The 23643-nt window shown below is 43.6% G+C and overlaps 1 protein-coding gene across 1 annotated transcript in view; it reads left to right on the top strand.

Moving 5' to 3' along the window:
* Window positions 1-16992, top strand: part of MCUB (mitochondrial calcium uniporter dominant negative subunit beta) — a 178816-nt gene extending 161824 nt beyond the window's left edge. The window contains exons 7-8 of the mRNA XM_077476706.1: window positions 14979-15095; window positions 16786-16992. Of these exons, the coding sequence (XP_077332832.1) occupies window positions 14979-15095; window positions 16786-16863 (195 nt within the window). The 3' untranslated portion in view covers window positions 16864-16992. The remainder of the gene's footprint in view (window positions 1-14978; window positions 15096-16785) is intronic.
* The last annotated feature ends 6651 nt before the right edge of the window (window positions 16993-23643 follow it).

Genomic DNA, 23643 nt, shown 5'->3' on the forward strand with positions numbered 1-23643 from the left:
CAAGCGAAATTTGCATCTTTTTTTTCCCCCACAAATGATGGTATTTGATTGCCTCTGCTATTTTATTTTTTTGTGATATAAACGGAAAAAGACCAAAAATTTTGAAAAAATTTTTTTTTCTACTTTTAGTTATAAGAAAAATCCAATCAGTTAAATTTTAGTCATACATTTAGGCCAAAATGTTTTGCCACAAGTTGCGGGAAAATTACCATTATTTTATTTTTTTTGCACAAAGTTGTCACTAAATGATATAGTGCTCAAACATGCCATGGGAATATGTGGAATTACACCCCAAAATACATTCTGCTGCTTCTCTTGAGTATGGGAATACCACGTGTGGGACTTTTTTGGGAGCCTAGCCGCTTTCGGAACCCTGAAAACCAGTCACCACCTTTAGAATTTCTAAGGGCGTAAATTTTTTATTTCACTCCTCACTACCTATCGCAGTTTTGAAGACCATAAAATGCCAAGATGGCCCAACCCCCCCCCAAATGACCCCATTTTGGAAAGTAGACACCCCAAGCTATTTGCTGAGCGGCATGTTGAGTCCAAAGAATATTTTTTTTTATAATTGGTATTTTATTGTTATTTTAAAAATTGAACAAAAAGGAGAAACAACATAAAAAATCAACATACATAGGGAAAATAAGGGGAAAAAAAAGGGGGGGGGGTTCCATGGGGGTGGGGGGATACATACAACCTAGTCAAGTTACATGTAAGCATACATGGTGGCAGAGAGTTACTTCCATTCAACAAACCCAGGGCATCACCCTTCCCGCTCCAGACATTCGATCCACATGAGCAGGTCCCTCTACCCTACTAGAAGAGGGCGGGGTGCCCCCTTAACACTATTAAAGCTTTACAAGTGACTCCTACCGCATAGTAAAAAGGGAAGAACATATTAAGTCAACCAAAACCAAACATCTTCCATTAGAGTATGTATAGAGGCAAAGGGGAGACAGAAAGAGAAAAGAGTTGGGATGGGGGTGGGAAAGGAAGTGTGAACATCATGCCTCACTGGATTATGCGTTCAGCTCACCAGCAGAAGGTGCGTTCGGAGGAGGAAGGTTCGCCTGGACAAGTCTCCCAAATTCAGGGTCTGCTAGGGCAAGAAGCGTGACATCTAAACTGGATGTAACCACAGTTGCGGTCTGGACATGGGCCTTCCATGGTGCCCACGTATGCTCAAATTTCTCCCTGGTGTCCCTACAAGTGGCCATCCAGCTCTCTGCTTCCATTATCTCCCCCACCTTCCCCAACCAGTCCTGCTCGCTTGGAATTTGCGAGCTCTTCCAATATAGTGGTACTAAACGTTTAGCTGCGTTGAGGAGATGGGGGGAGTACACCCTTTTTATAACGTGATGGAGGCATAGTGGGTATGTGGAGCAAGAAGTGCTTAGCCAGGGCTGGGATATCAATACCCAGACTGTCTGACACGTGTTTGCGAACCATATTCCAGAATGGTGCTAGCACAGGGCACTCCCACCAAATATGGAGGAAGGTGCCTTTCATTGCACATCCCCTCTAGCATACATCCGGAGTGTTTGGGAAGATTCTAGCCAGGGTGACGGGTACCCTGTACCACCTGGATAAAATGTTATAGTTATTTTCTTGAGTCTTAGAGTCTATCGAGCTGGTATGTGTTAGGCGGTATAGACAATGTAACTGGTCGCCTGTAAATTCATGTTGGAGGTCCTTTTCCCAGTCCGTAATATAGCATGGTTTGGGAGTAGGTGTGGTGGATTCTAGCAGCCCGTACATCTCCGAGATCACGCGTGTCAGAGGCTCCGCGGATGCCCACATGTTCTCGAAGGCTGTCAGCGTGACCCGAAGTGGTGTCTGTCTACAGTGCTTGGTTATAAAGCAAAAAATAAAGCTGCGCTAAAACTTATAAAGTGGAAAAACGAAAGAAATGATATTGTGACATATTAAATCCTAGTATCGCATACTAAACAGTGTATATAACCAAAAATTGTGCAAAAATTATTCAAAATTAAAACACATAGAAAGTCCAAGGGGAAGAGAAACGCAAAGAAATAAATAAATTCAGTCCATTGAAGTGACTCTTTAAAACACCCCTTAGATGTATAGCAGGTGCGCCCAGATAGAGAGTTCTATCCACCACCGAATTCAGTAAGGCTTACCAGCTGACAAGATCTCTTTTTAGGGAGATCATACAAGCTTGAAAACAAAAACGATCGCTCCTGGTCTCTCCAATGGGTTCTGCTGGCGTCTCCAACTCTTATGACTCCTTGTTAGAGCGTCTCACATTCCACCATAAATTGTTTGGTAAGAAAAAAAGAGAGAGGCTACCATAGCATAATTCCGTATAAAATTTTAATCCGAACGTAATAAAACAATAACAAACTCACAGATTTCCAGCTGAGTACATGCGTGTGTATAACCACGAGCCGGCCGGCTCTCTCCTGTTTACACTGCCCGCCCTTCCTGGTCAACGGGGAATGGCGGTGACGTCAGCACGCCGCTCACCCTACGTCGTTAAGTCAAAAATGACTTCTTCCTGGGGTACGGGCGGCGCGCTGATCCACCGCCATAAATACTCGCCGGCAAAGAACGTAACCGCCCACTTCCGAGCTCCTGGCTACGGCTCCTAATCCGCCATTTTAAAATAGGGCAAAATCGATCGTTCTCCCTAACTATTGAATAGTGAAGCCACTCTTGGGAATCGGAGACAAACCGTTTCCCAACTGGGCCTACACCAACCAATTCAACTATGTCCCTTAATTGTCTAATCGGGAGCACACGATCGGGTAGAGGCGTCCCTCCATGTCCGATCGCACAGTTCCGATGTATGCGACCAAAACACGAAGGGACCCACCCTCGCAACCCCGACCCTGCTCTCCCTCAAGGACAAGGGACATATGCCTAACAGATCATCAGATCGTCTCAAAGGTAAAAAAAATCGTAAAACTATACATACATATACGAAGAGAAGGAACATTCTCATATATAAAACATTATTCCAATCTGCCTTATATACAAAGGACCATTAGAAAAATTATCCCATACGCTAAGATATATGCCAAATACGTCAAAAACACCCTCAAAGGGAGCTTAGTTGGCGCAGTCCCACAAAGGGGATCGCTATCCCGTGTTTTACCAAGGGTCGCCAACCAGCTAAAATAAATAAATTTGGGATAAAAAGGTAAAAAATTAATTAAAATCTAAAGAAACAACCAAGAAATAGTGGTTGGATTAAATGATGCCACAAAATCCCAGACCCTACTCCAAGATGACGAAATATTAATACTAGCTCATACTGGCTCAAATAAGGCCCCAAACCGTAACCCAAATCTACTATTACCCCTTAGAAAATATCAGGGATTCAATACAATCCCCGTATACTAATAAAAAAGGTTATTTAGGCACACCCCATCACCCACCCCAAATGGTAAAGCACCTTCCTTGGGTGGCCTCAGATAGTGTAAAGGGTGGCCAAAACCACCACCAAAACCTACTGGTCAGTGCCCTATGAAATATACCCATCACATCTCCTCACGGGAGATGATGTCGGTTAGGTGGATATAATCTCGCAAGGCACATATATACTTCAAAATAGATGCCCGTAACGGATATCAAAAATAGCCAACAAGCTCTCTACCCCACTCCAGTTAAGTCTGAGACTAAGGACCCAACCCAGGAACTCGGAAGTGGTTCACATTAGAAGAATCTAGCCGTTATCTATAAAAGCGCTCACGTCAACGTCCACATTGAGACCGTAAGGTGTATAACATCGTATCTTGTGTATCCACGTCATTTCTAGTCTAGACAGGTCCCGCACCAGGGAGCTGTCCCTCCAGTGCGCACTAAATTTGTCAATACCTAGAAACAAAGTATTCGCTGGATTACGACCATGATATAAGTCATAATGTTTGGATACCGAGTGGAATTTATACCCGTTCTTAATGTTTGTGATGTGCTCTCCTAAGCGGACTTGCATGGCTCGCTTGGTTCTCCCTATGTATTGAAGCCCACAAGGGCATTGTAAAAGATATACAACGCCCTTGGAGCTACACGTTATGAAAGGTTTGATTTTATGCTCCCACTGAGTGCTAGTAGAAACAAAAGACTCAGTTTTTCTCTTCTTACTTTTGTTCAATGGGCAGATCTGACACCGTCGACATTGATGGTACCCTGTTATATGTTGAAAAAAGAAACATTCTTAGTGGGAGGATCTATTACGTTAGGGGCTATCCTATGTCTCAGGGAAGGGACCCCTCTAAAAATAATCTTTGGTTTGGCTGGAAGGAAGGTGCGGATGATTCTATCATTAGACAACAGATGCCAATGTTTACGCAACATATTTTTGACTAAATAATGTTAGGTGGGAAAAGTTGTAACAAAAGGGACAACCGGCTTCTCCCTTCCTCCACCCGAACCGGCCTTTAGCAAGGAGGTTCTGTCATCATCGGCAATCTGTTCTATAATTGTGTTCATAGATTCAACATCATACCCCTTTTCTTCCAGTCTCCCTTTTAGAATGTTAGCCTGCAACCTAAAATCGCCAACATCCGAGCAGTTCCTCCTCATTCTTATAAATTGACCTTTAGGGATTGATCTTAACCAGGAACTATGGTGGCAGCTCTCTATGGGTATAAAGGAGTTCCTATCAGTTTTCTTAAAATAGGATATCGTTTTGAAACCCCCTTCAGACTTGCTGATTGTCAAATCCAAAAAATGGACACTCTCTAAACTGGCCTCCACTGAAAATCTGATACCCCTATCGTTGTTATTGATGTTGAGAAAAAAAATTCCTCCAATTGGGGCCTAGTCCCCTCCCACAGGAGGAGGACGTCATCTATATACCTCGCCCAGAACGTCAAGTACGGGCTTCGGTCCTTATAGATGACGTCCTCCTCCCACTTAGCCATAAAGAGATTCGCTAAGCTGGGGGCGTACTTCGCCCCCATTGCTACTCCCCGAATCTGTTTAAAATACTTCTGTTCGAACCAAAAATAGTTATGGCTTGCCGCAAACTCAAGTAGATCAATGATAAACTGTTGTTGCTGTACTGACAAGGTGGACATAGTGTTCAAATAGTATGTCGCAGCTGCGATTCCCAATTCATGTGGGATGATTGTATAAAGAGAGGTGACATCAGCTGTCACCAATAAACTGTGTTCACTAGATCTCAACTCGGACAGTAAATTGATCACATGCCTCGTATCTTTCAGATAAGAGGGCATCTTTTGTACCAGTGGCTGAAGAAAGAAATCAATGTATTTCCCCACCCGGGACGTGACAGAATCTCTGCCACTCACTATAGGACGTCCCGGGGGGGATATAAGGTTCTTATACTGTGCTCTCCTCCCCCCTCTGATTCCTCTTTGTTTTCTACCGGTCTTTTTACTCCTTGAGCACCCTTGGGAAAACCCCAATTCTGTTGTGACTGGTCCCCGACATTGGACCTCCCATTGGGGTCCCTGAATGGCTCCCTTGCACAACCATCATATTCAAATTCATTATATCCCCCATTAGAAGAACCAACTCTATCCCTTAACGGGAAAAAACGATTGTGTGTGTCCACACTGTAATCGTAATCGTTTTCTTCAATTTCCCTGTTGTAATAGGGTCTATTTTCATACTGGGGGCCCTGATAAGTGGGCATATTATGCCCATAATTATCATAATACCCCCTGATAGGTCCCCTATTAGAAGAGGGATTCCTCCTAGGGTGAGGTGGTTGCATGCCCTCATAATGTTGGCCATACCCCCGGCCGTTGCCGCCCATATTTCCCTGTGGATATGGTTGGTTCCAACCTGAGTTCCCCATAGGCTGCCCAGCTTTCCCTATCACCGGGAGCCTCCTGGGTGACTGGTATGTTACATTCTAACCCCTTTTTTCCCGATTTATTGTATGGTTTCTTGAGGGTTCTTGGGGGTTGGCCCCCAGTGGGTAGGTGCTGAATGTGCATAGCACCTTCTTCATGGGTTTCATCTCCCTGGGTAATAGCATCCATCCTAGAGTCAGTTTTTGTGGATTGCTCTCCCAACAATTTCTTTTGCCATTCAAATACCATTGTGGCTTGGTAATCGGCATAATCCCTATTGTGTTTCTTTCTTTTCTTAGCTTTTTGTTCCTTCTCTTCCTTATCTAAAACTTTTAAAAGATTATTTGACCTATCTTTATATTCATCCTTATCCTTGTGTAGGAGTAATATATCCTTGAGAGACTTAATTTCTCCATCCAACCTTACGAGTTTACTATTTTTTCGGGCGACCAGAAATTGTAGGAATTTAACTCCCGCATCGTTAAAATAGCGGAACCACTCCTCCAATTCTGTCTCCCCCTTTTGGGGACAAACCTCCCACCTAAGGCTCCTGGGGACCATATTTAACCCTTTCATGACTAAGCCTATTTTTGGAATTTGGTGTTTACAAGTTAAAACCCATATTTTTTGCTAGAAAATTACTTGGAACCCCCAAACATTATATATATATTTTTAGCAGAGACTCTAGAGAATAAAACGGCGATTGTTGCAATATTTTATGTCACACGGTATTTGTGCAGTGGTGTTTTAAACGCAACTTTTTGGGAAAAGGGACACTTTCATGAATAAAAAAAAAAAAAAACAGTGAAATTAGCCCAATTTTTTTGCGTAATGTGAAAGATAATGTTACGCCGAGTAAATAGATACCAAACATGTCACACTTTATAATTGCGCGCACTTGTAGATTGATGACAAAGTACGGTACCTAAAAATCTCAATAGGCGACGCTTTAAAAAAAAATTACGGTTACCAGGTTAGCGTTACAGAGGAGGTCTAGTGCTAGAATTATTGCTCTCGCTCTGACGATCGCGGCGATACCTCACATGTGTAATTTGAACACCATTTACATACGCGGGCGCGACTTCCGTATGCGTTTTCTTTGCTTCGCGGGGACGGCGGGCGCTTTAAAATGTATTTATTTTTTTTATTTTATTTATTTTAAAATGACTAAATTGTTTAAAAAAAAAAAAATTTATCACTTTTATTGCTGTCACAAGGAATGTAAACATCCCTTGTGACAGTAATAGGTGGTGACAGGTCCTCTTTATGGAGGGATCGGGGGTCCTTTACACTTCAATGTATTCAGATCGCCAAAAACGGCGATTCTGAATACTGTATATATTTTTTAAATCGGCGCCATTGGCAGCCGAGTAAACGGGAAGTGACGTCATGACGTCGCTTCCGTGTTTACGATGAGGAGACTGGAACGAAGCCGATTACGGCTTCGTTCCAGCTCCTCCGCAGCAGCCGGAGGCGTCGGATCTCTGATCGGTGCTCCGATCGAGCGGGAGCACCGGTAACAGCGGCGAGAGGCGGCGGGAGGGGGGGACGTCCCCTCCCGCTCCTCCGGCATAACAGCCGAGTGGCTTTTAGCCGCATCGGTTGTTATGCCTGGATAGCCAATCGCCTGCTGCAAAAAACGGTACCGGGATGATGCCTGCAGGTGCGGGCATCATCCCGGTATAACCCCCGGAAGCCGAGTACGCATATCTGCGTACGCTCGGCGGGAAAGGGTTAATTTAACATAGGTCTCCAGGAAGGCCACATCCCATTGTGTATGGATCTCAGAGATGGTCAGATTTTTCAATCTCATAAACAACCCGCTCAGATCTCCATTATTTTCTTTATACATTTCAAATACCCCTTCAGTATTAACTACTTTAGATGCTCTATATTCAAAAAAGATTAAGGAAGTAAAGGGAGAGGGAATTTTCAATCTTAGTACCCAAACCCTCACCAAATCAGAAACAGTTCTACTTAACAAAGGTTTGAAATTTGCACCACCAAGGAAACTAGATAGGTTTTAAAACCTATATGGACATTCATAAATTTGTCCGTAAGGTCAATATTAAGAGACATTTTGCAACCCTGCCGACTAAACAGTACGAAGTCATATCCCAGGAGGTATCACATTCGGGACTTTCGAATGCCTCGACATTTAATCCCCCAGGGACGATAGCACCCTCATTGAAAGTCTTTAAGGATGTATTATTAAAAGATTTAGAACAGATTAGGATTGTCAACCATAAAATGGATAGAAATATGGAAGAAGGTCTAGACTCACTCTGTAATAATAAAAACCTTGTCATTCGCCCTGCAGATAAGGGTGGTGGCATAGTAGTCTTGGACCGGCAAGATTACATTAAAGAAATGCATAATATAGTTGATGATGGTGATACGTATGTCATATTGCCAGGTAATCCTGTCGTTCAATATAAAAAGACTTTACAGTCTTTGGTAGATAGGGGATTCCAACTTAAAATATTGAATGAGAAGGAGAATATTCCTTGTCCCTAAAGCACCACGGACTCCGGTGCTATATTATTTGCCAAAAATTCATAAGAACCTTATATCCCCCCCGGGGCGTCCTATAGTGAGTGGCATAGATTCTGTCACGTCCCGGGTGGGGAAATACATTGATTTCTTTCTTCAGCCACTGGTACAAAAGATGCCCTCTTATCTGAAAGATACGAGGCATGTGATCAATTTACTGTCTGAGTTGAGATCTAGTGAACACAGTTTATTGGTGACAGCTGATGTCACCTCTCTTTATACAATCACCCCACATGAATTGGGAATCGCAGCTGCGACATACTATTTGAACACTATGTCCACCTTGTCAGTACAGCAACAACAGTTTATCATTGATCTACTTGAGTTTGCGGCAAGCCATAACTATTTTTGGTTCGAACAGAAGTATTTTAAACAGATTCGGGGAGTAGCAATGGGGGCGAAGTACGCCCCCAGCTTAGCGAATCTCTTTATGGCTAAGTGGGAGGAGGACGTCATCTATAAGGACCGAAGCCCGTACTTGACGTTCTGGGCGAGGTATATAGATGAAGTCCTCCTCCTGTGGGAGGGGACTAGGCCCCAATTGGAGGAATTTTTTTTCTCAACATCAATAACAACGATAGGGGTATCAGATTTTCAGTGGAGGCCAGTTTAGAGAGTGTCCATTTTTTGGATTTGACAATCAGTAAGTCTGAAGGGGGTTTCAAAACGATATCCTATTTTAAGAAAACTGATAGGAACTCCTTTATACCCATAGAGAGCTGCCACCATAGTTCCTGGTTAAGATCAATCCCTAAAGGTCAATTTATAAGAATGAGGAGGAACTGCTCGGATGTTGGCGATTTTAGGTTGCAGGCTAACATTCTAAAAGGGAGACTGGAAGAAAAGGGGTATGATGTTGAATCTATGAACACAATTATAGAACAGATTGCCGATGATGACAGAACCTCCTTGCTAAAGGCCGGTTCGGGTGGAGGAAGGGAGAAGCCGGTTGTCCCTTTTGTTACAACTTTTCCCACCCAACATTATTTAGTCAAAAAGATGTTGCGTAAACATTGGCATCTGTTGTCTAATGATAGAATCATCCGCACCTTCCTTCCAGCCAAACCAGAGATTATTTTTAGAGGGGTCCCTTCCCTGAGACATAGGATAGCCCCTAACGTAATAGATCCTCCCCCTAAGAATGTTTCTTTTTTCAACATATAACAGGGTACCATCAATGTCGACGGTGTCAGATCTGTTCGGATTAAAATTTTATACGGACTTATGCTATGGGAGCCTTTCTCTTTTTTTTCTTACCAAACAATTTATGGTGGAATGTGAGACGCTCTAACAAGGAGTCATAAGAGTTGGAGACACCAGCAGAACCCATTGGAGAGACCAGGAGCGATCGTTTTTGTTTTCAAGCTTGTATGATCTCCCTAAAAAGAGATCTTGTCAGCTGGTAAGCCTTACTGAATTCGGTGGTGGATAGAACTCTCTCTCTGGGCGCACCTGCTATACATCTAAGGGGTGTTTTAAAGAGTCACTTCAATGGACTGAATTTATTTATTTCTTTGCGTTTCTCTTCCCCTTGGACTTTCTATGTGTTTTAATTTTGAATAATTTTTGCACAATTTTTGGTTATATACACTGTTTAGTATGCGATACTAGGATTTAATATGTCACAATATCATTTCTTTAGTTTTTTCACTTTATACGTTTTAGCGCAGCTTTATTTTTTGGTTTGTGTATATTGTGGGTATCTCACATTGTGTTGCAGCAAGAACTTATATTTAGTTTATTGTCGGTAATTAATTTATTATTTTTAGAGCTTGCCTCACCGGCTTAGGCCTTCGTTTGAATGACTGAGCAACTTTTTGGACAGCGCTGTTTTCCAAGGATTTTTTTTCTTGGTTATAAAGGCCTCCAGTTGGCGATGCCTCCAGAAATCAAAGGGGAAGCTGCCATATCGCTCCCTTAAAGTAGAAAGTGGTACCACCGCCCCTCCCTCCACAAATCTGTCCAGGCTGACCTTCCCATCCCGTATCCACGAACCGAATGCGGCCATCTGTTCCCCTGGGGGGAACCACGGGTACCCACTCACCGGAGTCAGAGGGGATAACTGTGGTGCTAGTGCAAAGCGTGTGTTAACCCTATCCCACATTTCCAGGGAGTGGACTGTAAATGGGGAAACCCACCCTGAGAGCCCCCTGTCCCCAGCCGGGACCCTGATGCTATAAAAAACAAACTAACCAGCATCACCCGTAACACTTATAAGGAGATCACTGGTGACAGGGTGTGAAAGGGTTAACTAGCGGGCAGTCAGGGGGTTAAAACCTTTATTAGGTAGTATATGGGGTACCTATCGCTAAAAAAGGCTGACGGTGAACCTAAATAACTATCTGGCTACCTAGCATCCCCCGTGACACAAATATGGCGATCAGAAAAAAGATGGCTTAGTGACACTGGCGACGGGGTAAAGGGGTTAACTGGGGGTCAATCAAGGGGTTAAAGCTTTATTGGGGGGGTTAGGGGGGTACTATAGACCTAAAGGGGCCTACCACTAACTGCCCTAACATATTTACAGTCACAAATGACACCAAATGCAGTGATCAGTAAAAAAATGAACACTGCAATCAGTGACATTGTGGCTGGGGGTGCAGGGGGTGATCGGGGGGTGATTTGTGTGCCTATGAGTACTGGTGTTAGTGGTCTGTTGGTGCAACTTACTTTTCACGTCCTCTCTCCATGGCTCCCAAATGAAAAAGGAAGCGCAAGGAGAGATGATCTCACTTCCTATGTTTACAGTTCACAGGCAGCAGAAGAAGCCCATTCGTCAGGAACGATCGCAAGGGAGTGGTCATGAATCCGTGGCCTCCCCCTCAGCATGGATCACTCCTGGAATGAAGTTAACTGCCACAGGCACCGCTGGGAGGCAGGGACGTACAGGTACGCCCATATGCCTGCCTGTGCTATTCTGTCAACATATATCGTCGTGTGGCGGTCGGCAAGTGGTTAATAAGTCACCAGAACCAGATGGCTTACACCCGAGGGTCCCTAAGGAACTCAGTCAAGTGATTGCCAGACCATTGTTCCTCAGAATATTCTACTGACTGGAATGGTACCAGCCGATTGGAGAAAAGCCAATGTAGCACCAATTTTTAAAAAGGGGCCAAGCAGTGGCGGAAGTATAGGGGTTGCTGAGGCCATGGCGACCAGGCCCCATGCTGCAGGGGCCCCTTGAGGGCCCCCTGTATACCTCGATAGGAGGAGCGATCAGGGCAGTGGCTATGAGCAATCCTCAGTCTAACTGTAATCGGCACTGCAGGGAGCTGGTCACACTGATTTAACCTAAAGTGAAAGCGCAGTGTGTGCTGTGCTCTTTGTCTCCCCCTACAGTGCAGTACCCATCAGGAAGAGGTAAGTTAAATCGCTGCCATTCTTTTAAAAGGCTATCTGTATGTATGTGTGTTTGTATGTGTGTGTGTCTGTGCATGTATGTGCACGTGTGCATGCACATGTGTGTGTGTGTGTGTGTTTACATGTATGTTTGCACATTTTATGTATGCGTGTTTAATCCTGACCCCCTATATGTGTACAATCAGAACTGATTTTTTTTTTCTTGTTTGTTCATAGTACCAGCAAAAAAAGTGTTCATCTGAAAAGCGATCCATGCTCAGATCGTTTTTCAGAGGTGTGTGACAGCCTGTAAAGAGGCATTCTGTTGCCTCCTGACCACCTGTTTTAACCCCTAAATGCATCATCACGATGCTGCAACTGTATGCAATGCACACAGTTGCAGAGTGGTTGCAGTGCAGCCCCATTCACCTAGGGGTATACTTCAAGGGTGCCCTGACTGGAAAAAGATTGAGAAACATTGGAATAGAGGAACCCATCTCTCCATTTTCCTCCTGCAGCCGCTGAATGCCTGTGGGAGGGAGAGGAGGAGAAGCAGAGGGGAATGGTAAAATTGGTTCCTTTATATACAGCCACCCACTTGCGACCGGTCTCGGAGTAAAGGGCACGGTCAGGGGGGCCCTTCATAGTTTCTTGCATCAGGGCCCGGAAGGTTCTAGTTGCGCAACTGGGGCCAAGATATATCCCTGGGAACTACAAACCAGTTAGCCTAACATCAATAGTTTGTAAGCTCTTGGAGGGGATGATAAGGAACTATATACAAGATTTTAGTAATAAAAACTTTATTATTAGCAGTAATCAGCATGGATTCATGAAGAATCGTTCTTGCCAGACTATGAGCAGATTAGTTGATATCTAGATAAAAGAAGGCCCGTAGATGTGGTGTATCTGGATTTTGCAAAGGCATTCGATACAGTTCCCCATAAACATTTACTGTACAAACTAAGGTCTGTCAGCATGGACCAAAGGATTACATGGATTGAAAACTGGCTACGGATGAGTCCAGGGGGTGGTGATAAATGGGGAGTACTCGAAATGGTCTGGTGTGGAAAGCAGGGTCCCCCAGGGTTCTGTCCTGGGACCTATCCTATTTTTAATTTATTCATAAATGATCTGGAGGATGGTATAAACAGCTTAATCTCAGTATTTGCTGGCGATACTAAGCTAAGCAGGGCAATAACTTCTACGCAGGATGGGGAAATCTTGCAAGAAGATCTAAACAAATTAATGGGGTGGGCAACTCCATAGCAAATGGGGTTTCATGTTGAAAGATGTAAAATAATGCATTTGGGTGCCAAAAATATGAAAGCAATCTACTCGCTAGGGAGAGAACATCTGGGGGAATCTAGGATGGAAAAGCATCTGGGGGTCTTAGTAGATGACAGGCTCAGCAATGGCATGCAATGCCAAGCTGCTACAAGCAAAGCCAACAGAATATTGGTATGCATTAAAAAGGGGATTAACTCCAGAGATAAAATGATAATACTCCTACTCTACAAGACTCTGGTCTGGCCAGACCTGGGGTATGCATTGAAGTTCTGGGCACCAGTCCTCTGGAGGGATACGCTGGAACTATAGAGGGTCCAGAGAAGGGCAACAAAGCTAATAAATGGACTAGAGGATATATGCTATGGGGAAAGACTGCAAGCACTAAACTTTTTATCTCTGGAGAAGAGACGCTTGAGAGGGGACAAGATTTCAATGTACAAATACCATACTGCTGACCCCGCATCAGGGATAAAACGTTTCTGCGCAAGGGAATTTAAAAAGACACGCGGCCATTCACTAAAATTAGGAGAGAAGCGATATAACCTTAAACTGCATAGAGGGTTCTTTACTGTAAGAGGCTGTAAGGATGTGGCGTTCTCTTCCACAAGCAGTGGGTTTCAGCAGGGAGCATCGATAATTTCAAAAAACTATTAGATAGGCACCTAAACAACCACAACATACAGGGATATACAATGTAATATTAACATAAAAGCACACACACGGGTTGGACTTGATGGACTTGTTTTTTTTTCAACCTCACCAACTATGTAAAATCAATCAAACACATTAATGCGTATCATCACTGTGCAAAAACATACTCATATGCGCAATCAATTATAGCAGCCATATACTTATTTTGTACCCTAAACATAACCACAATGTAGTTTTCCTATGAACCCTTAATAAAAAAAAATTCAATAAATATGCCCGCCCTATAGGCAAATGACGGCTGCAAAGTGGTTTCAAAATGCTGACCGGACGTCATAGGACGTCGCGTTGATCGTTGTTGCAGGGTGTCAGTCTGACACCCCGTAACTACGATCTAGGTAAAGAGTTTCCGACAGAGACTCTTTACCACGTGATCAGCCGTGTCCAATAACAGGGATAACGGTGTAAATAGGAAGAGCCGGTGATCGGCTTTTCCTCACTCGCGTCTGTCAGATGCGAGTATGAGGAGAGCCAATCAGCTGCTCCTCTGACAGGGGGGGGGTCTGTGCTGATCGATTATCAGCACAGCCCCCCCCCCCCAGGATGCCCTCACTGGACCACCAGGGATGCCCAGCACCAGATATGCCACCCTAGACCTCCAGGGATGCCAGACAGTGTCCACAATGGATGCCAATCAGTGCCCACAATGGGCATCACTGATTGGCATGCACTATTGTTTGGCATTGATTGGCATCCACCAGTACAAAACAATGCAATACAATGCCGCCTATCCGTGCCCATCAGTGCCGCCTATCCATGCCCATCTATGCCGCCTATCCATGCCGCCTATCAGTGTCCATCCGTGTCACCCATCAGTGCCACCTATCAGTGCCCATCAATGCCACCTCATCAGTGCCACTTCATTGGTGCCACCGCATCAGTGCCGCCTTATCAGTGCCCGTCAGTGCAGCCCCATCAGTGAAGGAGAAAACATACTTATTTACAAAGTTTTGAAACTGAAACAAAAAAAAATTATTTTTTATTTGTTTTGGTCTTTTTTTATTTGTTTAGCAAAAAATAAAAAACGTAGAGGTGATCAAATACCACCAAAAGAAAGCTCTATTTGTGGGAAAAATTATAAAAATTTAATTTGGGTACAGTGTAGCATGACCGCGCAAATGTCATTCAAATTGCGACAGCGCTGAAAGCTCAAAATTGGTCTGGGCAGGAAGGTGTTTAAGTACCTGGTATTGAGGTGGTTAACATTATTTTATTTTTCGTTTATAAACCCATTGTTATACTCTGTTATGGACTGTTGACTTTTTGAACATTTAACCCAGTACTGTCTCTCTTCGATAGGACTATGTTTATCCAGATGCAAGAGACCGTCAGTTCCTGAATTTCTTTTACAAAAGAGCCAAGAAGCAGCGCTTTGATGTAGACAAATACAATTGGCTGAGAAATGAACTGGCAGAGGTATTGACTTTAACTATTACATTAAGTAGAAGCATAGGGTAAAAATGAAAGACCCTGGAAACAATCTAGATACATTGATTACTCTCAATTTTCAGCTGAGCTTAACACTCCTGTTTATGTTAATGGAATTGGGAGGGGGAACAGCACCAGCAGATGCTCTCAGCTCTGCCTTTCTCAGGTTTATTCAGTGGATGTTACGTATAAGAACATTTTGCCAGCGATCATCTAGCTGCCCTTATAAAGTACATCCTCATTCTCATCATCCAGCTTATCTGTCATCAAACATATTGTAGGTACATAGCAATCACTGCATGATCACAATAATGTGGCTCTACATTTACTTAAAATATACAATAAAGGAACAGATGTGAATTAAGTGGATTTTGTTTGTATTTCCAAAAACATTTGTATTTATTTTTAGCAATAATCTCCAAGCAGAGTCTCAGATGGCATGTTGAATTTGCATACAAAGAACCATTTTTTTCTGAGCACTCCACTACTGAATAAACATTTTCTGATACTAGTGTAAGACCAATTACAAGAGGCTGGCTGTCTACCTAATTTTGTAACAACAGATTGTTAGTCGTAAACAATGCCATGTCTGTAAATGTAAATAGTAGCAGATTGACCACCTGACACCCCCCCCCCCACGACATACAACAATTCCTACTGGCCACAGAATGATAAACACTGGCTATAACGTTATCACTGCCCTTTCTTAAAGGATAAGTTCACTTTAAAAATAAATGAATAAATGCACATTTTTTTGCAGATAAAAAAAGTGCTTTGATTTATTTATTAATTTTAAACCTGAACTGGTGCCATGCAGATGTGTGTCCTTACACCCCGTATGGGCAAGCAGATACACTGACAGGAAGAATTGATGAACTAACAATGCTCAGCAGCACCGTGGTAGTTCATTGTGAGCTACAAGTTGACAAACGCATGTCAGGGGTTGTAGTTTATTCACATATAGAGCTGTGTGAATGAATGACACGGCCATGTGAGCGAAGCCCTGCACAGCTTTACTTCAAATACTGACAGCTAGTACAGAATCCTTCTCCCCATACTACTATCACAGGGATCGGGCAGCAGCTGAAGCATTGGGAATATGTTACATGTTTCACCCTAAAAAAGGTGACCGTATCCCTTAAAATGTCTGTTGTGGCGACATGTAGGATGTACTATTAGTGTAACATGGAGGAACATGTTTGCTCTGGGCAAGACCACAAACTCTGACAAAAGCCTGATCAGATACATTTTTCCAATATAAAATCTGATGGGTTAATGTGTGACATGAATTAACCTTTGACGGGATACATTTTAGCCATTATAAACATGCTTCAGGCCCCTTCACACTTGGGTGATAAGAATCGAGGGCAGAATCACCACAACTCTGCTTGCAAATGCAAATCATGGAAAAATGTGCGACATCCTCTTCATCCTGAATGGCATCCAAAGCACGGTGCGGTTTTTGCTACGATTGTTGCAAAACACAAAGCGCTTGTAAAATAGCACCTGGCTCAGGGACAAAATTTGGTTCTTGAATTTCTTTTGGGTGACAAACACGCATAGGGAAGCCAATTTAGGCGCAGTGTGAACGGGGTATACTGTCAGGATTTCACCTCTATGTATCCCATATCTGTACATCTACTGTCATTTTTATGTTTTTTTTTTTTCTCCTCCCAAGACCGAAGAAAGTTTGAGACGTCTGCGGAATCCTCTAAAACTCAAGCTTCCAATTGAGCAACTACAAGAGAGAGAATAACATGGAATTTTTTATATTCAGTTTAGAAAAGTTTTTGTGTTTTAAATAATTTTGTAAATTAAACTGAACCTTATGACCACTACTTTAGGAGACTACAATAAACGATTAATAAAAGATGATCCAATTTTATTTGTGCAGTTTCTCTTTAAACGTATACCATTTTATCTTAGTGTCACAAAGTTATTTAATAAAGGAATGGGTGAGGCTTTTTTTATTTGGATTCATATGATGAGATGTACTGTGAGTCACTACCTACCTTTTACTCAAAGAATGGACAGAAGCAGCAGCAGACAGACAGAATTAGACAACTCCTCTAAACAATTAGACTGGTATTTCCAGTGAAGGGTACTGTTAATGTTGCAGCATACAAAGACATTTTGAACAATTATGCATTTCCAACCTTGATTCTATTAGCTCCTCTTTCAAAACACAGCCTTGCCCCACAGGGCTAGAGAATTTCCCGTTCAACTCCGTAATGTAGTTACTATTAGGAAAATGATAAACAGTTTTAAAAATTGTTTACAAATATTTGAAAAGTGTGGCATGCTTTTGTATTTAGCCTCCCCTGAGTCAATACTTTGTAGAACCACCTTTCACTGCAATTACAGCTGCAAGTCTTTTTGGGGATGTCCCTACCAGCTTTGCACAACTAGAGAGTGAAATGTTTGCTCATTCTTCTTTACAAAATAGCTCAAGCTCTGTTAGATTGGATGGTGAGCATCTGTGACAGCAATTTCAGGTCTTGCCATAGATTCCCAGTTGGACTTTGACTGGGCCATTCTAGCACATAAAATGCTTTGATCTAAACCATTCCATTGTAGCTCTGGCTGTATATTTGGGGTTGTTGTCCTGCTGGAAGGTGAACTTCTACCCCAGTCTCAAGTCTTTTGCAGACCCTAACAAGTTTTCTTCTAAGATTGCCCTGTATTTGACTCCATCCATCTTCCCATCAACTCTGACCTCTGACTCTTCCTTGTCCATGCTGAAGAAAAGCATTTCCACAACATGATGCTGCCACCACCATGGTGGGGCAGGGGCGGATCCAGAGTCTAATCTCGGGAGGGGCACTGCCAAAATGATTGGGGGCAATTTGTAGGGGCAATGGCTGGTGTTGGCTCTTCAATCCTCACGGCACCATGGTTAATATAGTGTCAGGATGATTGAAGTGCATTATTTATATTATTACATTGTAATATAAAATGAAATAGTTAAACTCACCATAATGCAGAATCAGTGGGAGCCCTGAGCGTGTCAGATGCAGTTTGTCACTTGCCACAGTTGCCTGTTTCCAGATGCAGATTGTCACTTAGAAAAAGGTTCCTGTATGACTTCGGGGGCGACTTGCATTGACTTCGATAGAGAAGTCTTTTTGCAAGTCATCTCATCGGTCGTGTCCAGGTTGCCTGAGGCAGTCGCGCTGCAAGTGGTGCTGCCTCAGTGTGAACCGCCAGTAACCCTGCTTTAAACATCTCCACAACTTTATCCCTGACCTATCTGGTTTGTTACTTGGCCTTCATGATGCTGTTTGTTCACTAAGGTTCTCTAAAAAACCTCTGAGGGCTTCGCAGAACAGCTGTATTTATACAGAGATTAAATTACACACAGGTGGACTCTATTTACTAATTAGGTGACTTCTGGAGGCTATTGGTTACACTAGATTTTAGTTGGAGGTATCAGAATAAATGGGGCTGAATACAAATGCACTGCAAACTTTTCAGATATTTATTTGTAGAAAAAAAAAATTGAAAACCATTTATAATTTTTCTTCCACTTCGCAATTATGTGCCACTTTGTGCTTGTCTATCACATCAAATCCCAATAAAATTTCAAGGGGTATGAATACCTTTCCAAGGCACTGTAGATCTCACTGGTGGCATGGATACTGGGGAGTAAGCTGTGTGTGCTGAAGTGTAGATCTGAGTTGATCGGGCTCTTTCACACTGGTGGTCGGGGGAGGTAAAAAGAGGTGTCTGAGCCTTGGATCTACATTTAGCCCCTTCCCCAACCACCACCCCTCACTCGTATTCTAACATTGCAGCCTGACAGCGGCTTGACTTGGAGTTGCGATGTGGTCCTGCAATGTAAAATTGCCGTTAGAAAATAAAAAAAAAAGGAGAAAAGCAAAACCAGATACCAGGATGTGGCAGTATTGTCTGCGGGTGGTAAGCTTACTGCCTGTCTGAAAGGACCTGTAGGGATACTTTTAGATTTGATAGGTTGACACTTTTTTTTTTTTTTTTTTTTTTTTTACAAAAGAACTCCTGCTATAACCACTTTCTGAAAATGCTCAAAGTTAGACTTTCACATATGCAGCCTACAAACAAAAGGGCATAATGCCCATTTTACCTCGTCACATTTAGGAGTTGTCTACAACTGTGTCGTTCTGTGAAGTGCACTCTGAGGTGGATAGCTTTTCACAAATTGGTGCTCGCGCAACTAACAGGCATTCAGGAGGCAATGGTGCCATCTCCTGAATGCCTGATTTTTTGAGGGTTTTTTTTTTTTTTTTTTATAGCCAAATCACTTTATTTTTTTTTTTATTTTTTTTTAAACTGTGTCCCAATCATGAGCTAAATGGTTGACTTCAGGAACTAAAGATGAAGTAAATGAGGGCCCAGGGGGGTGTGGCCGTATGGAGATGGGCGTGAGTGAGTGAGAAGGAGTGTGAGTGTGTCCGAACTCCCTGCCTCCGCCCTGCTATGAGAGGAATGTAATCCGCTGGTGGCTACAGCTGCTGTTTCCTGACTCCCCCTATCGGAGCTCCGTAATGAGCGTCTGACCTGGAGCGTGCACTACCACTATTGCTGCCCAGCACTGACGGAGATTGCCGACAGTATCGAAGGAGGGCTCCGCAGAAGGCTTCGCTATCGCGAGAACCCGGTCGGAGATCCGAAGACAGACGAACTCTTAGACGCTGCACGAGGACACGCGGAGAGAGTCCTGCGACTGCCTTGGACGGATGCAAACCTCCCGGTGACATTTGCCAGCTCCGTTGATGATAAATCCTGGCTGTGGAGTGGTGAGAAATGTTATATAATCTAGCGGGACGGAAGACAGAACCTGTGTGGTGGAGACTGTGGCTCGGTTGGCAATAGACAGTGCACTGGTTATCCCTGTTTGGTTGGAATGTTTGCTTCTCCCTACCTGCTTTGCTTTTGATAACCGTTGGTTGAAGCGAGCTTACCCCACAAACATAATTAATGTGGGATTCTGGCACTGTGCGTCTGGTGAATTGGCTGCCCCCCCCCAGGTTTTCTTGAATCAAAAGCTGGGTCTTTTGCTGGGGAGATTTGATTTAGCGATATAAACTGCTATATTACTACCCTCCGCTGGCTTAGTGATTTTTCCACGTGGACTTTACCATGCTTAGCAAAAGAGCGGTAGAGGATATACCCCATGGAGAGGGGAATCAAAAAACGCGTGCTGCCAAAGAAAAATTAAATCAAGCCTCTGCGGCTTCGAAACTTGAGCGCTTTGCACATGCAACTTCCCCAGGTAGGAAAGTCCAACACCATCCGCCAGGCCAATCTAAAATGCAGGGGTCATTGGGGGACAGAAGAAGTGCAGGTCACTCTTCACTAGATCCTGGTACCCCATTGCCAGGAGGCGGGGTAGGTGAGCTATCCCAGGAGGAAAGCAGGACGGCCCAAAAACCCGGGGGGGGGGTGGTGAACCGACTTTACGAGAGATATTGCTGGCGGTTAATGACTGTAAGAGTTCTATTTCTGGGCTGAACAGCCAATTGAGAAATATTCAAAATGAACTGCATGCTATGAGCCAACTATTAAGTAACACCATCGATAGAATAGATGCTCTAGAGGGAAGATTAAGTATGGTGGAAGACGAATTATCCCCCCTTCAGGAAAAAATAGCTACACTTCAGAAACAAATTGTCGCACAGGCATCCAAAATTGACGACATGGACAACAAGAACCGCAGGAATAATGTGCGACTAATTGGCCTGCCAGAGGGAAGCGAGGGTCCTGACCCCATAATTTTTTTGGAAAACTGGTTCAAGGAACTATTGGGAGATGTCTCCTTCTCCTCGCCCTCTAGCATCGAAAGAGCCCACAGAGTTCCTCTTAGATCTCACCTTTCAGAGGGACGCTGCAGGCCAATGATATTGAAATTTATCAATTATAATGATCGAATGATTTTGATGCGGAGGGTCAGGGGATTGGGAGACATCTTCTATAAGGGGATTAGGGTATCATTTTATCCAGATTTTTCACCGGACTTACAGAAACAGAGAGCGGAGTTTATTCCTGTCAAACGCACCCTGCAAAAGCATAAGATAATGTATGCCCTATTGTATCCAGCCCGACTCCGAGTGTCTGCTTTGGGCTCAACAATTTTTTTTAACTCCCCGCAGGAGGCCGTGAACTGGCTGGAGGATCACAAGGAGGCCCTTTAATGATGCTTAGAGTTGGCCTGTACTAGTTTTTTTGGGGGGGGGGGGGGTGGGGGTGTTTTTTTTTTTTTGTTTGTTTTTTTGTTTTTTGTTTTTTGTTTTGTTTTTGTGTTATTATTGCTTAATAGGGGGGTAGACGTAGATGGATACAATGCATAGCCTAATGATTGGGGTTAATGTATCACGAGTAACTGAACACTATAGGGTGATCTATATTGTGTATAAAGGAATGGCTATAGGAGAAGTGGGAAGATGGGGGTGTGGGGGTTGGGGGGGGTTGCAAGGGGGAATGTAAACTTCTGTATGTATATTACTGGAAATAACTTTGCTTATGAACCCATCTCGGTGAAGGAATGGGGAGCTCTAATGTTACAGCTCGTTGCTTGGGTGAGACGGGCAAAATTACATAATAAATTGATTTGGAATGGGGTAAAACACTATGGATTATAGAGCACTGTGATATCACAAGGCGAATTAATAGTTTATACAATTTCACATTAGAAGTGGTAAACGAGGTTTTATGGATGAGCCAGGAGGGTGGGATTGTAGGGAGGGAGAGGAGGGAAAAGGAAAGGAATATATCCCCTTTTTTTTTTTTTTTTTTTTTTGTTCAATGGAGTGGTAGAGGGACACAATGAATAGATTAGTGATTGGGGTTAACGTACTACGAGTAATCGAACACTATAGGGTGATCCACATTGTGTATAAAGATATGGTTATAGGCGCGGTGGGGGTGCGGGGGCGCGGGGGCTGGGGGGGGGTTGTAAGGGAGAATGTAAACTTGTGTATGTATATTACCGGAAATAATTTTATTTGTGAACCCATCTCGGTGAAGGAATGGGGAGTTATAATGTCGCTGCTCGCTGCTTGGGCGAGGTGGGTAAAACGATATAACAAATTGACTAAGGCTGGGGTAAAGTATTATGGATTATAGAACACTGCGATGCCATATGGCGAATAAATAGTCCACACAATTCTACACTAGAAGCGGTAATGAGGTTTTATAGTTGAGTTGGGAGAGTGGGATTTGGGGGGGATACATATATATTTTGAAGGTAAGCAACGCGGTATAATAATAATATTGTGACTACTGAGTTTTTGAAGCTACAGAGGCACTTCCCCTCCCCCCCCCCCCCTTTTTTTTTTTTTTTTTTTTTTTTTAATAGTAGGGCATGATTGGTGTTATGGAGGGATTATGATCCCACCTTAGAAGTATATTAAAGGGGTGTGATAAGATCATGTGGGGGGATAACGAGCTCGGACACTTTTGAATGGGGTATGATTATACCGGCTACAATTGAGACCCCTAAGGGTGGCTCTGATGGGCAGGGTCGGGTGGGGGGAGGGAGGGAGGGGAGTCTTCGAACGCGTGCTGTGAGTAACGGGGCGGTGATGGGGGACAGGTTGGGATGGGGAGAGGCAATGGGGAGAGGAAGCAGTTCCCTCCCCCCTTATCCTCTCCCCTCCATGGGTATACCAATCATTGGAGCTGATGGGTAGGTGGAATATCATTGGAGCTGATGGGTAGGTGGAATATAACTTCGTAGAACGTGAGGGGCTTGGGAGACCCTAAGAAACGGGGGTCTGTGATGTTGGAGATGGAAGGAAGGGGACCTGGTCTGCTTTTTCTGCAGGAAACCCACCTAACCCCAACCACGGCCCCTCTGCTTCATGACCGGAAATTCCAGGCATATTAGCATTCCTTTTATTCATCGTATTCCCGCGGTGTGAGTGTGTTAGTATGGAAGGGTACAGATTTTTTATGTAAAGAGTCCCAGATAGATGGGGAGGGGAGATTTGTCTTCTTGCACTGCCTGGTGGCTGGGCAAGAATACGTTCTAGCGAATATCTATATACCCCCTCCTTTTAAACTAGAGGTTATGGATAAATTTCTCATGTTCAGTTTGGGTAAAATGGGCGTCCCGTGGATAATTGCCGGCGATTTCAATGAAATCATAGATAAGCGCTTGGACAGATTCCCTTGTCCAACTGGGAACAGAACAGGTCGATTACATGAATTTCTACTGGAAGTTGGTTTAAGAGACATCTGGCGTATGAGACACCCTCAGGATAGGCAGTATTCCTGTTTTTCCAGTACCCACCAGACGCTATCAAGAATAGACATGGGTTTGGGGAACAATGAGGCAGTTGGAGTGGTAGCAGACATAGAATACGGGGTACGAGGGATCTCAGACAATTCCCCTTTGGCTATAACTTTGAACACGGGAGAGTGCGTCCCACTGAGAGAGTGGAGAATAAACCCCGCTTGGTTGGAACTAATTGATAGATCTAACCTCTTAGGGGATCAAATAGGGGAATTTCTCCAGACTAACAGAGGGACAGCGGCACCTGGAATGGTTTGGGATTCC

Source organism: Lithobates pipiens, unplaced genomic scaffold (assembly GCF_037356315.1).
Source record: "Lithobates pipiens isolate NorthernLeopardFrog02 unplaced genomic scaffold, aLitPip1_a1.2 Scaffold_13, whole genome shotgun sequence".
Classification (NCBI taxonomy): domain Eukaryota; kingdom Metazoa; phylum Chordata; class Amphibia; order Anura; family Ranidae; genus Lithobates; species Lithobates pipiens.